Genomic DNA, 16448 nt, shown 5'->3' with positions numbered 1-16448 from the left:
AGACATTTCATTCTATCGGACTAACTGTTACCCGCAAGTGCAGAATTACTACTCACACAGGTCAGTTTATTAGACGAATTAAACTTGTGAGGTAACGCAGCGCTGTTTCACGTGGTCTACACTATCACACTAAACTGCATTTGAGTGTGTTGAAAGTTATAGGCCTAATGTTATTCTATGTGTTAGTTTGGCTATATGAGTTAGAATAACACACTGATCATATTCTAACATTTCATCATGTTGAGCTGTATAACATTGATTACTTTTATGTACATTTGCTCACCTGTCTAATAAAGTACAAGAGCTCTGTCAAGTAGAAGTTTGTCATGGACGTGGAGCTCTTGGCATCTCAAAAACGCCAAGCTGATATTGATCCTCGTTTTAGTTCTCCTTTTGTTCCAAAGTCTGCTTGCCATGGTCCATAATGTTGAACGAAACAACAACAGCTTGAGCGTGCCGCTAGACGTAACGCAGTTGTCCACGTCTGTCGCCATGCAGTACGAGCGGAAACCAGGGATAACGTGGATATTACGTAATTGAAAGGCGACAAGTAAACAGGGACGAGCCATTAGCCAATTTAAAATGGGAATTTCTCTGGAATTAAACATCTTTGGGAACTTTTGGGATATTGTACACAACTGCAGGAAATATATCACACTGTGCAAGTGATTTTTGGATATTTTATTACAAAAATAATACATATTGTAGCTTTAATGAGTTGCTTCTTAAAATATTATTTTTTCAACTGATCCCGTTTTCTGAGAGGTTGCTAGGATGTTTTGGTAGGTAGCCTACTGGCCAGGTCCCGATGAAATTATTCTCACCTCCTTCAAAGCAAATCTATTAGAGGTTGTTTTTACCAGTTAATACGTTTTTAATCCTAATTTTAATGCATTTTTTAAAACTATTTTTATTGGATAATCAGGTGTTCTACACTAAAGTGAAAGGTTGCCAATACAACTGCAAGTACATACATCACATTGATAAATTCATTGAATAAAAAAATAAAAAATGCTCATCTGACAAATTATATGAGAATATGGATACACTGCTTATCCAACCAGTATTGACAGTTGACTAACTATCTATCAAGGACACTAGGTGTGTCCCAATAGAAAGCTCTGCATCAACAACCTTCTATTTCTAAGACTTTGTTCTAAGCATTTCATTTTATAAATTTCAAAGTTAAATATCCTTGACCCATGAGTTTGCTCTCCAATTTGATTAATTCCCATTTACCACGGGGGTTTATTAAATAAAGGCACTGGATTCTTTACGAAGCTCTGGTGACTTCAATCAATTTAGCAGCATACCTCAATGACTCGTGCATCGGTGCTTGTGTGTGTGTGTGTGTCATCTTGGCCGCAGAAATAGCCTGGTTAGAACACTGGGGTCTCACCAGGACCCAATGTAGCTAGCCCTCTGCTCTTGACATGTTTGTGAGAATCACATATGTAAACACTGCAGGAGGTTCTACAGACAGCAGAACCTCCTGCGGCTACAGATCTAGCTTTGTTGGTTAAAAAAAAACAAAAACAAAAAACTAAAAGATAGACAATCTCTAGTAACCATTCTGTTTTAAAGCAAACTAATCGGGTTGTAAATCAGTTTCATTGTGTCAGTAATCGTTTAATTCGTACTATGTTTCTCAGAACTGAGTTTTTTTAAGAGGAGCTTTTGCTCTCTCAGACAAAACAAAAATACATTTATGGGAAGACAGGATATAAATGATGGAAGCCTCAAATTCCTACGAGGCAAAACTACTGGAGTCAAACATCCAAGGCTGAGGCGAACAAAATTGGGGGTAGAAATGAACGACAAAACATTTCATTTGCACATTCCTCGCCCTCCTGTGGGGTCTACAGAAGTAGAGATTAAAATAGGTAAACAACACATGGAAAATATAGTCCAGAGCCCCAAATGTGGCCCAGATGTGACTCAGTCTTTCTTTTGGTGTTCATTCTCATAAAACATGACTAAAGGTGCACCCATAGCCTCCAGCGACGGTGACCCCATGTTCTCAAAATATCCATTTAGTACAAAACAACAAATGACTCTTTATTACTACTCTCCGGACTCAGTTTAAAGATTGATTCCTTGCTTGAAACATGATATTCATCCCACATGTAGTGACCTCAAATCTGAACACCTCCTACCCATCCGTCTTCTAATCTTTCCATTCCCATGAGAGCTGCTATTACCTCAGGCATATTTGCTTTGCTACCAGTCCTGGCTATGATCCTTAACAATGGTACTCTGAAAAAGACAATGGCATGGCTGCCATAGGATCAATTTGAGGGTCAGAGAGTGGGGGAGAAGGTCAGAGACTCCTGCTGACCCACATCTCTAGTTAGGGGTGGTGCTAAGTTGACTCTCAATTGACAATACTCACTAACACGAAACGTTATGGCAATTATTAGATTAGAACTTTGATATGGAGATTATTCTAGGGTTGGGCCGATAGACGATGCCATCGTCCATCGCGATGGCTGACAGAAATCACGATGTTGAGCCATTTTGTCGTTTAAAAACCTTTATAAATGATCTTGATCTGTAACGAGAGATGGGCGTCACCATGTTTGTTTGGGCTGCAGTTCAGAGAGTCCTGTCTGTTGGATTTATTACAGCACGTGAATTCATCAGTTTCTCCCGAAATACATGAAAGTAAGTGGTCGGTGAACTGGGAGAAGAATAGAGTAAACTTTATAGTTACTTACAATGTGTATCTGATATGAAAAAAATACGTCGACCAATATATTTGAATGGATTGTTATTGCTGCTTCCATAGACACCATTGTGTATTTTACAAACTATAAATGTAATGTTTTGCTTTAAATTATATTGTATATTGTATTGTATTTAAATGTCTGAAACCTAAAATAAACAGTATGTGGTTAAAAACACTGAATAGTTGTGATGAAAAGTGCTGAGCGCGTCCGTCTTTGGCTCAGCGCCAGCCATAGTGTGAAAGCACAGTTTGAATCTGGCAGTTATCTCACGTCACTGTACATTCGCTCCTTAGTGGTCAGCTGCTGTAGAGCGGGCCAAAATCGAAATTGCTGATGAGATGTAGAGGAAAATATCTAATGGATGAAAATGTTGAGTTACCCCCGCCCCCACCCCCATCCTTCCCGATGTCATCGTCAATCGCGATGTTTCACTGTAGACATCGTCTGATGCCAAATTGGTAGACATCGCCCAACCCTAGATTATTCTGCACCCAAGAAACTCAACAAGATTGATTTATTTTTCTGCTAGAAAGGAAAGAGGCCTACAAGATCAGTAAATGTGAAACTTTCATGTAAAAGCGACATTACTGTTAATTGGCACAAAACTCTCTCACACTGGCCACGGATCAGCGAGCCATCCTTATCGCTGAGCCCTTCAAAGTATTTTTAAGTTCAGAAGTGTTGACTCGCTGTGGTGGTGACAAACTCATTACAGGTTCTTCCTAGACTTTTTTTTTCTGATTCACCCCTCAAGACACCATTTATGTTCTCTACCCAAATCAATTTGGAAAAACCTTCAAATAAGCTTCCATCCATTGGAACTGCAGCAAAACCCAATCTTCATAAGACTGGGCAGGCACAATGGGCAACAGATGGTCTTGTTGTGGGGGGAGGGGGGTAACCTATGCCAACACATCCTGTCATGCTAAATTTACCACCCAAGAAAGCAAGATTTCTCAAAAGGCATTTAAAAGAGATACTGGTAATTTACTTTCTTAAGGCCCTTTCACACAGAGCACAACGCGTTAAAGCGAAGCACCGACGAACGACGCTTTTACAACAAATACAAAACGATTGATCGGCTTCTGCTAATTCACGCCTGCACGATAGGTGGGCGCTAACCGAGAATGCATTTTTCCTTATGTATGTCCCTGGCATTTATTTATTGCAATTATTATTTATTTATTAATTTAGCACTACACCATAAACACAAATTATGCTTACGATACCTCATGAGAATTAACCAAATACATCATACAATATAATCGCAGCTAAGTAACAGGTGCATTAGAGCTATAATTAACATCAAGCTACATTTTAACATTAGCGCCACAATTTAAAGATTATTACGGTTTTCGATCTAGACTGAATAAGTGCTCTCCGACTCTTCGATACACGCACCCAAAAAAAAACACCGCTCACACACAAGCTCTTCCGCTCTAATAAAATTGTATTTAGCCTAATGGAAATTAATTAAAATTATATTATGTATAAATAAATATTTAGAGAACGTGACGTGAGAATGAATTAATATTTCTCAAAATGTGCACACTTTTCAACTAATATCACTAATGGAAGCTTAAAGTGAAGCCATGGATGTGAACTCAAACAGAAGCAGACACAATTGAATGTATGCATGTCCAGTTCGCAGACACCAATAATAACAAGAAATCAACATCCATTCTAGTGTTGTCAAAAGACCCGGTACTTTGGTACCATTTCGGTACTAAAAAAATAAAATGGTTACGGTACCAGCTTTTCTTAAGTACCGGTGGTACCGAAGTATCGGGTTAATCTGGTTCTTGATGCGCTGTCCGAAAGGTGCACAGTTGCGTCCTCTTCATAAACACACTGAGACATGGCGACCGGCGGCGCTGCTAATGTGGTGGCTCTGAATCCACTTGTTGAGCAGAAAGGAGGAAAGAGCCACTCACACAGCGCGTTTTTTGCGCGTGCAAATTCGTTTTCCAGGCTCGCCTTTGTTCATGGTTGCATAGCAACGGCAGACACAACGGGAAAGCACGCGCTTGTGGAAAGGAGAAAGCGGTGCAAACTGCGCTCTCCATGATGACGAGGAAGTATCATCAAATAATTAATTGATTTCTAGCCCTTGCATATATTCATGGAGATGAGAAATAAAAAGCCGCCCTGTACAGCTATGATCAGCTGTTCGGCCGAGCTTTCCATGTTGTTACGGAAAGGCCGCTGGTTTTTGTCACATGACCTGTTGAGATGCTTCTATTATAAGCCGCGCCCCTACATTTGAAATAACGAATTTGCACGCGCATAAAACGCGATATGTGAACGGCCCCTAAAGTGGTATCGTGTGCGGTTGTATCTAGTTTAAAAGGCCTTGTAAATATGAACGCAGTTTTGGATTAAATAAAAGGACAGTCAAGTCAAATAAACACGTTTTATCTCCTGTTTAGTTGGTAACACTACAATAAGATACCATTCATTAACATTACTTAATGCCTTATCTAACATCAACACATTGAGTGAACAATATATTTTTACAACATTAATGTATGTTTGTGAATGTTACAATACAAACACTTGATTGTTCATGAACAGATACAACTTTTGATTTTAAAAATGTATTCGTAGGCTACATTTTTAAATTACCCAAAGGAGAATAATTGCTTCCGTATATAACTATTGTTTATTGTTAGGTCATTTTATACAATATTATCTAACAAATGGATATAGCCTACACTTTAATATATGCAAATTTAATCTAAATTAAGCTTTGGTACCGAAATTGGTACCGAGAACTGTGGATTTTCACAGGTATTGGTACCGAATACTGAAATTTTGGTACCGTGACAACACTAATCCATTCTCTTCTCTCTTCCGGAATACTTTTCTTCTGTGTGTTTACACTGGTTTTCAAAACCGCACCACCAATCTCTTTGTGCAAGAGCAGTGGCTCCGCCTCCAGGTACATGATCTGAAGCTCAAAACTAATTGGAAGGCCCGTTTTAATGCAGGGCGATGAAGAAGAAAAAAAAAGACACACTGGAAGAATTTTTTTTCCGCTTTGTCAAGCCGCGATTGATCGCGCCCAGTGTGAATAGCTCCATAGGTAACTATTGTTTCCATTCAAGTGCATCATCGCATAATACATTTGCGTTGCTTATTCGCGCTCAGCGTGAAAGGCCCTTTAGGCAGATATGCTTGATAGAAATACCTTGATATAAATTACAACTATTCATGTTTTCACCTTGACTAAATAGTAGGGGTGGTTAATCTGTCTGATTTCCCGATTCGATTCGATTACGATTATTGAAGTCCCGATTCGATTACAGTCGATTTTCGATTATTAACGATTCTCGATTAGCGATTATTGATTTTCCATTTCACAACAGTAAATTCACTACAATAAAAATCACAACAATAACAAATTATAACAAACTTCAACATATTCTGAATCTCTATTAACATAAAATACGGATGTCCACGCATCACATGTTACAGCTATCCTACCCGCTTTCTTCAGTGATTCCATGACTTCGGTTTTGGTCTTGTTGTAGAGTGTGGGGATCGCTGTGTCTGTAAAATATCTCCGAGATGGGATGTTGTATCTCGGCTCCAAAGTGTGCAACAGCGCGAAAGCCCTGGTTCTCAACGACTGGACGCAAATCCTTGGCAATAAAAGTTGCGACAAAAAGAAGCTTTGACAAAATTGTTTCCACGCTTCAGAGTTCCGTCTTTTGCATTCCGGCAATATTCCGTTATTATCGATTTTCAAAAAAAAAAAAAAAAAAGATTTTTGCCATTTGTGAATCGATTCAGAATCGTCCACGTCCGCATCGCGATGCATCTAAGAATCGATTTTTCCCCCACCCCTACTAAATAGCCTACATTTATTTCTAATTCCACATTTCGAATGGATGTAAGTTACACAAAACATCATGATGTTTCACTGGTCTATTTGTACATCATTTAGCTCAGCACACAAATCCATTAATCAAAGAAAGAAAAAAAAACCACTCGTCTTGAGTCTTGTAAGTTTTGTGTATTTTAGGCCTTCATTTTTACTGGGTGGCCATTAGTTGCTCAGTGTCAAAGACCATTGGAATTCCAGACTGCTTATTTTAAGCTTTTGGCACAGGTGCTTTGAGTGGTCAGGGCAGCTGAGAGAGGTATTAATACATTCTTTGTATAAAGATAATGAGGCCAGATGTTGACTTTTGCGCACGGAAATGTGTTTGCTTCGAAAAGCACCATTCTCTAACACTCATCGGCTCACATTAATACACGTTAAGTATCCTATGGCCTACATAACAAAATAATCTATAAATGAGAAATAGCCGGTGCTTGATTTGCTTATTTAAAAAGAAAAATAGACAGAGAGAAAGAATCAAGTAAAAAAAAAAAATGTGTGCACGGAAGTAGGGGGCGGGGAGGGAGAGCAATCCTCTTAATACCACGGCAACTAGTGTGGAATGTCTACAGCAGGTCCAAGAGACAGCTGCTCCATCTGTTCCTGCCATCAATTCTCTCTCCTCCGGTGGAAAAATGAAAAGAATCAGGATGCTCTTCATCAGCTCTTTCAAAGACATCCAACTGCTACCACCAACCTGCACAAGTATCCAACTGATGCCACTCAAAATAATATGAATCCCTCCTTCTGTACACCCCTAAAAAAAACTTTAATACAGCAAGTCCTTTCACATTTGCACCGTTCATATCACCGGCTACTTTAATGCATAGGAGATTTGTTTCTTGAATAATTCATGACCTGACAAAACATCCCCCGCAACCCCACCCCACCCCACCCCAGTCATGAATGGATAAAAGGGAAAGGAAGATAACTTACCAGTTTCTTCGTCAATGGTAAAGATCCCCAGACCCGACCCATCCCGAATGGAGTAACGGATTTCTCCGTCTCTTTCTTTATCCTCATCTTGAGCTGTGATTTTCATCACCGATGTTCCAATGGGCACATCCTCTTTGATAAATCCCTTATCCACAAATGATGGGAACAATGGCCTGTACAGATTCTCGTTCACATCCACAACCTCCACCTCAATGTGACAACTTGAGGACAAAGATATCGGCTTGCCTTTGTCCTTCGCCCTTGCTGTGAGACTGTACACTTGCTTTTTCTCGTAATCAAGATTCTGTACGATTCGTACGGCACCACTCAATTTGTCTACTTCAAACTTTCCGTCCCCATTGTCAATGAGGCTGTATCGAACCTGGCTAGACGGCCCAACATCAGGGTCGTGAGCCTCCAGCCACATTATAACAGTACCGATGGGTAGATCCTCACGTACTCTCACCTGATAGTTTGGGGGAATAAATTTTGGAGGGTTGTCATTTACATCCTCCAGTGTGATTTTAAGCAATACAGTTGAGACAAGTTGAGGTTCATCAGTGGCCTGGTCACGGGCTGCTATCTTGAGTACAAAACTGGGTTGCACCTCACGGTCTAGAGGCTTTTTCACCGTAATGATCCCGGTTTCCGTATCAATAGCAAATTGATCTGTGTCTGCCAATATAGAGTATCTGACCACGCCATTATCCCCAAGATCTTTATCTTTTGCTTCAACTTGAATGATCTCTGTGCCGACCGCAGCGCTCTCGCTGATATCGACGGAGTAGGTGTCCTGTAAAAACTGTGGGCTGTTGTCATTAGCATCCAGGATCTTTACATCCAGCAGACGTGAAGATGACTTCTGGGGAATCCCAAGGTCATACACAGTAATGTTCAATGTATAGTGATCAGTCGTTTCTCTATCAAGAGAAGCATATACTTTGAGCCATCCACTGTCCATGTCAATGACGAAACGACTCTCAGTGTCACCCCCAGAGATAACGTAAACCAGCTTCCCATTAAAACCGCTGTCAGAATCTGAGGCACTAAGATGGACAATTCTGGCCCCAACAGGCAAGTCTTCTTTGACCTCAATCACACTGGGAAAAGTCTCAGCAAACTGGGGCACAAGGCGGTTCACGGAGTGAAAGTCAAGGAAGTGGTCTTCGGGTTCAATTTGGCTGTGGATCTTGCTTCCTTGCAGGAGCTTTTCTGCCAGCATGCTGGCAACTCCAGTATCAACACATTTCACTTGGACCGGTTTACGTGCCGTAACAACCGTAATGTTCAAAAACATGGGCTGAGTTTCATGTTCTCCATCACTGGCTATGATCTGCAAGCTGTGATAGGACACTTTTGCTGCCTCGCCCTCATTCAAAGGTTGCTTCAAAGACAGTACGCCAGAGTTTGGATTAATATCAAAATAATTCAAGTCATTCCCAGCTTTTATTCTGTACCTCACCAACTGCAACTCATCAGCATCAATAGCAGACACTGTTGTGATCTGCTCACCAACACCATGGTCTCTCGGCACAGTTATGTCACAATCCACACTCTCAAAAAGTGGCTTGTTGTCATTTAAGTTGTTAAGCGTGACTGTTACCTGGGTTTCCACCTCACGTCGAAAAGGGGAACCCCAGTCTGACGCCCGCACTTTCAAAGTATAAATCCTCGGCATCAGTTCATAATCCAAAATCTCTGAACTACTGATGACACCAGAGAAGTAGTCAATGACAAATGGCTGGGGATTCACATTGGCAATGCTGTAAGTGACATATCCATTCTCCCCAGTGTCTAAATCCATGGCTTTCACTGTTAGCACACTAGTACCTATGGGCATATTTTCATCAACACTTGCTTTGTAAGATGTCTGTTTGAATTCTGGGGCATTGTTGTTCACGTCGATCACATCAATAATGACTTTTGTGACTGCCTTTTTCTCGCTGGTTATAACATCTAATTCATACTTTTTCAAGGAGTCTGCATGAAGGGGCCCAGCTGTTGTGATCAAGCCTGAATCTGCATTAATAGCAAAATGATTTTTATCCAATTTGTGTCTAAATGCATACTTAAGTTGAGGATGCTTTGGCACAGCTGTTACCATTACAACAGGTGTGTGCAGTGGTGCAAATTCACTCACATTGACTCTGTAAATAGCTTGATTGAATTTAGGAGGCCCTACTTTGAAGTGGGGAGACATGACATGGATGACCTTTGCAGATGAAAACTGGGGTGGACTTCCTTTGTCTTTGGCTTGCAGTGTTAGGTTGTATCCAAAGGGCTGACTATCCCAGTCAACCTGCTTAACCGCTTTGATTTTATATTCCTTACTGCCTGGACTTGTCCGCATGGCTTTAAACTGCTGAAGAGGGTCGCCTGCAACCACACTGAGAGATGCAATCTCACCGTTAGCACCTTGGTCATTGTCTTCAACAGTCACAACAGCATAAGTAGGATCCTTGTCGGTGTCTGAGGGTGCTAGGGTTACAGCAGTGATGACCGGTGCATGCTCGTTGGCCTGCTCCACTTGTACCATTAACTTAGCCATGCTGCTAAATCCACTGCTACCATATAGCTTCATGCCTCTGTCCACTGCTAAAATCTCTAATTCATACTGCTTTGTCTCAGAGTAGTCCAGCTTTCCTGTTAGCGTAACTACGCCACTCGTTGGATGGACTGAAAACATGTCTGTCCATTCTCTGAAACTGTAGTAGTACTCTCCATTTGTACCGATATCTGCATCCGTCGCCATCACCTTGGCTACGCTTGAGCGAACAGCTGTGTTTTCGGGTAAAGATATGCTATAAGCAGTCGGGGAGAACAGTGGCCGAAGGTCATTTGTGTCCAGTACCTGAATCATGACTCGTGTTCGAGCCTCAGCATTTGAATTCTTTTCCATGGCTTTGACTGTGAGAATATAGTGGTCTCTAACCTCCCGGTTAAGAATGGCACTGCTACCTCCTTTGGTCCTTATTCGCAAAAAACTAAAGTCTCCCAATTGATAGTCCTCAGCTTTGAACAGGTTCTCGTTGTCTCCTGACACGATTTTGTACCGTATTTCCCAGGTAGGGTCTGTGATGTAGATTCCCATTTTGACAGGATTTTCCACATAGGTCTTAGCAGCAGAGTTCTCATAAATGGTAGCATTGTAAACAGACTGGGTAAACAGAGGAACAGGCGCAGTGTCGAGGCTTTGGTTCCCAGTGCAGCCGCACAGGAGCAGCAGAACCACCAGCAGTGAAGTCACGTGATTCTGCATGTTTGCAGCACACTCCTCACTGAAACTGTGGAGAATAAAGAGAAAAAGTTAAGAGATAATATAGTTTCACTTTTAATCGATTTAGTACATTTCAGGCACATGGTTTGGTCTTTCATCTGAAGATTTCAAATCTAAAGACCTCTTAAATTATCATTAAGAAGTTATTCATTCATGGGTTGCAGCACATATTTTACACAAAGCACATAAGAAACTGACAGACAACTTTTAAATAGCTGTTTATGGCACATTACTTAAAACAAATATGATTGGTGCATCAGCATCCTTAGAGACAGGCACTGACTATTTGTCTATTTCTAACTTCACCATAGACACCATGACAGCAGATAGGCCAAATGATGAATTGTTGTGAGCATGGAAGTGTCTTTTGTGTATATTTAACGTCACATTCCACTACTTTCTGAATAAATTACACATTATTCTCACTGCCTCCTACCATATATCTTCTTCAGCTAAGAACAACACACTGTGTTTAAAGAGAGATGCATTCAATGATGTTAATAGGAAAAAAAAACATTATGTGGATGAATATGAAATACTGCATAGATACAAAATCATCACTGTGATCTGCATGACCTCACTGATACACTATAAAGAAGTGGTTGTTATAAATTATCTAATCATAATATGTATTAAGGGGTAAGAATAAGCATCATTATTATTTATTATGGTGGATAGAAGTATTCGTAATATTGTTTAATGTATTTTTCTGATATGCTGCACATCAGCAAAGTAGCATAATAACAATTGAACAAATGTTTAATAAATAAATACATAAAGTTGCAGCGTTTGTTTCTGCTCGCATTAAATGTGTTAATAATAATTAGGCTATACATTCGGATTACCTTGCCTAGCACATTAGATCCGACGAAATGTCGGACTACAACATTTAACGTTAAATAAGTGTTTTTTGTCTAAAGCAAATTCACAACAGAGGACTTCACAATCGCGAGCGTTTGTTCGAGATTTTCAGGTGTCCTTGCGACTATTGGTGCCCTCGAGCGCATATAACAGCAAGAGACTCACAGCCGTTAACGTGACGTTTGGTTCAGAAATTAAATGTAACGTTAGCCAATCTGACGAAACTTTCTCAGTGACATCAAATAACTATTCCTTTGCTGTTACTATTAGCACACTAAACAACATACGATTTGAATGTTTTCCACCTCAGTGGTAGGCTAACTCTCCTCAATATACGCAAGGCAGTTTAGCCTTTGGAATGGAAACAAAATACCAAAGTAACAAAAGACAGGCTTCTGCTCCGTTGTTAAAGTATATCCCCATCCCCCCAGCCCGACAGTTCCTATTCATTTCACGTCGCCACACTGGTGCCTTCATGCGCTGGCCAGATGTATGAACTGTTTCCATTAGAAAACAAATATCTGATCACCCTGGACTGCTTATCTTAAATAATTCAACTCCATTTGAACACATTGAGTATTCCAACAGCTTTGCCAACCAACGGTCAACTTCAAAGCTGCCCTATTTCCACTACGGAGAGCAGTGGGGGACTCCCAACGGCAACTTTACACCACGAGCTGACTAAAACTTTTAAGCATTTCTGAAAATAGCACAACACCAGAATAAGTCCAAGAAGTCCTCCCTCAAATTTAAAACTTCCCAAGTCGTACATACCTATTCCAGCACTAACGTCCTTTGTTTGGTGGCTTTTCATGAAGTTTGTAAGTTTCAAGTATCTGCATGGTACCGACACTCACTCTCAGCGGCTCTCTCTGCTCACTGAATTATCCGATCCACACACACACACACACACACACACACACACACACACACAAAGCGCTCTTAGTATTTCTCCGCGCTCCTTGCACAGCGCACGGATCTACTTCCTGTTGGCATGAAGATGAAACGGCCGTTGCTTTCCCCTCACAGTGGGACGGGAGAAGTCTTTGATGTTTCATTTTATGTGCCAAACCTCTCTAATGAAGAAATATGCCGCGTCATACGCTTTTTGGAACAAAGCAATGGAATTATCTCCATGGATGTCAGCATTTGAGATATTGGTAACAATAAAAGCCCCATGCGCAAGGTACCTATATAGCCTACCTGTACCAAGTTGATAGTAAAATAAAATTAAACAGATATAATAATGCCATTTCAACAGTTACGTTTTCTGACTCACATACGACTGCTTTGCGCGCGTGCTTCATGAAAAGCATTCTCAATTGAACGTTTTTGACATAAGCACACCATAAGCTAAATGCTCGTTTTGTTAATGTAAACAGAGTTGTGGGGAAATAGGATCGAATCAAAAATATCAGATATGGAATAGACCGTGCAGTAAATGCAGTTGTTAAAATTAACCAAGCGCAATGGGAATTATGATTTAATAAGTAGCTAACTAGCCTATATCTAATTCATAGTGAGGAGGACTACAGCTATTTTCTTTGAACATTTCATTAATTTTTTTACTTTACAGATAATTGCAATCTGAACAACTTAAAACAATTCATCTTTGTTCTATTGTCTTTATTTGAGCTACTGCGTTTAATTTTTCTTGATTTTTTTCTGATTAGCCCTACTTGTCTTTAATAGACTTATGCGATCTTGAAGCAAAAGCTTGCTTAATTAAGAAGTTATTGTTCATCTTTGCTGTGGTGTCTCGCATCGTATTCGAATTTCCATGGTATCGACTGAAATCGTAACGAATAGCCTATACGGGCATTCTTTAGCCTACATGTTTAGGTGAATTTAATAAACAGAAACTCTCAAAATGAAAAGCAACGTTCCATGCCATATGGAAACTGGGGAAAAGTTGCAGTGACATACGGAAAATCTTTCTAAAGCGTGGCTCTCGCACGGCACATGCACTCTGTTGCTCGCGAATGATGGCGCTGTCTCACTGCTGTGCCAGAGCGCGAGCGGTAGGCTACACGAGGCTGTGCGCTCTATACTCAATCTGTGCAACTCACTTTATAATGCTTACATCGAGTTGCGTGTGTCCACTGCCTCTGCATGACCATTCATTACTAAGCGTAAGACATAATGCTAATAACTATTATTGCGGGTTAAGTATCACACATTTAAACGAGTAGCCTAATGGTTGTAGTAACAGAAGAGTAATAGCTACTGATTTGCCTTTTTCTGTAGCCTAATGCATATTTTTTTTTAAACAAGTAGTTGCATTTGGCAAAGTTGAAAAGCTATTGTGAAAGAGGCTCACCAGATTCAGCGGGCAAAAGCCGCCGCTCCAAAGTTGCGTCTAAATGATCTCCAGGACGTGTTGGCAAAAAAAGTATGTGAGCATTTCTTCGCATGGAGATTCAGTCAAAACTCGTAATAAATCCGGGTCGTGGTGTATAGCCCCTACATTTCCTCACACATCCGAAATTCTCGTGAGCAGGATTCCACGCAGCCACGCGTGCAGAGACTATGCACGGATATCTCCAATACTCACTCAGAGCTCGTGCGCTCAGGCAGTGGAGGAGGCGCGCGGATCCTCCGGGATGCCTGGCTGGCTTTCCGCCGCTGTGACGTCACTGCTCTCTCCCGAGAGAGTCGATCATTTGATTCAGTGATCTCACCTCTACCGTACACTTTGACGTTTCGCACTGACATTGAAGGCTGTTTATTGAATTATCAGCCTAATTGAACTTTGTAACTTCAGACTTCAGCTGTCTGAGGTGATCCATTACATTTGGATCAATACAATAGAGCATTCTGCCTCTCAAATAGACTTTTTATTCAGTTTAATAGTTAAGTTATTTGGCTAATTTGGGAAACATCTTGATTGTATATAGACCTACTGACCTTTGGGTTTGAATTTTTATTAGCTGGACTGTGGCATGTTGCTTAAATAAGAGCACCTGATGTTCATTAAGCTTACACTCATAAAGCATTTGCCCTGGGGCCTCTGTGAATGAGAGGCATCAGGTCTCTCTCTCTCTCTCTGTGTGTGTGTGTGTGTGTGCCCGCCACACTCCCCCTCTGACCATTTATCGAAAAGCAAGATCATTCGGTCACCCCCACCATGGCACCTCCTTATGCACTGACACAGACACACTGTTTCACTCTGATCCCCCCCATAAAGGTTTAATTGGATTCCGGTCAGGTGACGTGAGGGAGCCGGCCGGTGCTTTTGATCCTGCCAGTGCTGAGACATTCCGTTGCTGGTCTGGAGTTTGTGGAGTGGCGGCCCTAAAAGAGAACAGCCGGCATGGAGGAGGTGCATTCAAGTGTGTGTGTGTGTGTGTGTGTGTGTGTGTGTGTGTGTGTGTGTGTGTGTGTGTGTGTGTGTGTGTGTGTGTGTGTGTGTGTGTGTGTGTGTGAGAGAGTGTGTAAACGTGGGAATTAGAGCTTCACATTTGCTGGATGTCTCAGCACAGGCGGGGAGTAACTTTTTTACCTTAACATCTTATGGCCATAAAGGTTGTTTATGTTCAGTTTTTTGGGACAGATAGGCTAATAGGTTTCTGGAGTTCAGGTTTTATCAATACAAATTTGCCATCAACAATGATTTAAATGGATAGGTCATCCAACACTTTTTTAAACTATGTCATTATTTTCTCATCCTCATTTCATTCCACACCTATGACTTGAATATAAAATATATATTTTTTGGTTTTGGTTCCCATCGACTTCCATGGACTAAAAGTCAAACTGAAAGTGTTTGGTTTCCAACATTCTTCAAAATACTATTGTGTTCAGCAGAAAAAAAAAGAAAGTCAATCATGTTTGGAATGACAGTAAATTTTGACAGAATTAAAATTTTAGGTTTTCACCCTTTAAAGATGTTGAGCATGACACTGACTTTCCATCGTTTTCTTTATGTCAGTGTCTTGTTTCCGTAAGGTTGAAGAAAATATGATCACAGCCATATTTGATCATTAAAAAACTCTCTATTTCTCCTCAAAGACAAGTGGACACATGCAGTTACACTTCCCAAGTGTTCATGTGAAAGCAAAGTCGTTTTAGATAAAAGTGACTGCCAGACATTTTTTTAATCAAAAGCGCCATTATGCAATGTCATATGGTAAAGAACAAGCTCTGTCCCCGCAAATATCTTCAAAAGAAAATAAGAGGCATCACCAATATTACCATATTTAGAGAATGTGGAACATGGATGTCACAGCACTCTTTTTCATTTCTCTAGAGAACTGCAGATTATCTCTATAAATCCTTCAAGCTAAAAGTTTCAGAATAATTGCCACTTACCAGTATCACACCCCATACTTAATATCTGTTCACTAGTATATCATTGAAAATTAATAATATGGGTGATCTCTAAAACACTTGGTTTTGTTTGCTGCATTACCACCATGGCACTGTGAGTAGTGAATAGTGAGTTTTTTCCTCATTCAGTGTTAGAAGCACTTTTTAGGCATGGCAGTACAATATATCTCTAATATATTGCTGCAGGGTGCTAGTATTCTCAATACAGCATGAAATGCTATCATCTTACTTTCAAGAGCCTACGGAGCTAGTTTGGCCATGTGCTCATTTGAGGCATTTGCTCTCGGTTACTACATAACCGACCCACAAACATGCCGCATCACAGTTATATTCCATTCTGATTTTGCATTTTTCCTCTTAAAAAAATGCAACTCGTTAATATGTCAAAGTAGCCTATATCACTGTAATAGTATTTGAGAAGAGAAAATCT

General features: G+C 40.5%; 1 protein-coding gene across 2 annotated transcripts in view; it reads right to left on the bottom strand.

Annotated features, from left to right (window-relative positions):
• The window catches only part of fat1a (FAT atypical cadherin 1a), an 83814-nt gene extending 71239 nt beyond the window's left edge, over window positions 1-12575 (bottom strand). For both annotated transcript variants that reach the window (XM_079617379.1, XM_079617380.1), the window contains exons 1-2: window positions 12464-12575; window positions 7552-10835 (exon numbers count right to left, since the gene is read on the bottom strand). In XM_079617379.1, the coding sequence (XP_079473505.1) occupies window positions 7552-10810 (3259 nt within the window). In that variant the 5' untranslated portion in view covers window positions 10811-10835; window positions 12464-12575. The remainder of the gene's footprint in view (window positions 1-7551; window positions 10836-12463) is intronic.
• Window positions 12576-16448: the final 3873 nt, after the last annotated feature.

This window comes from Phoxinus phoxinus (genome assembly GCF_949152265.1).
Source record: "Phoxinus phoxinus genome assembly, chromosome: 6".
Classification (NCBI taxonomy): domain Eukaryota; kingdom Metazoa; phylum Chordata; class Actinopteri; order Cypriniformes; family Leuciscidae; genus Phoxinus; species Phoxinus phoxinus.
Note: the sequence above shows the minus strand (reverse complement) of the source record. Positions and strands in the feature narration are given on the sequence as shown.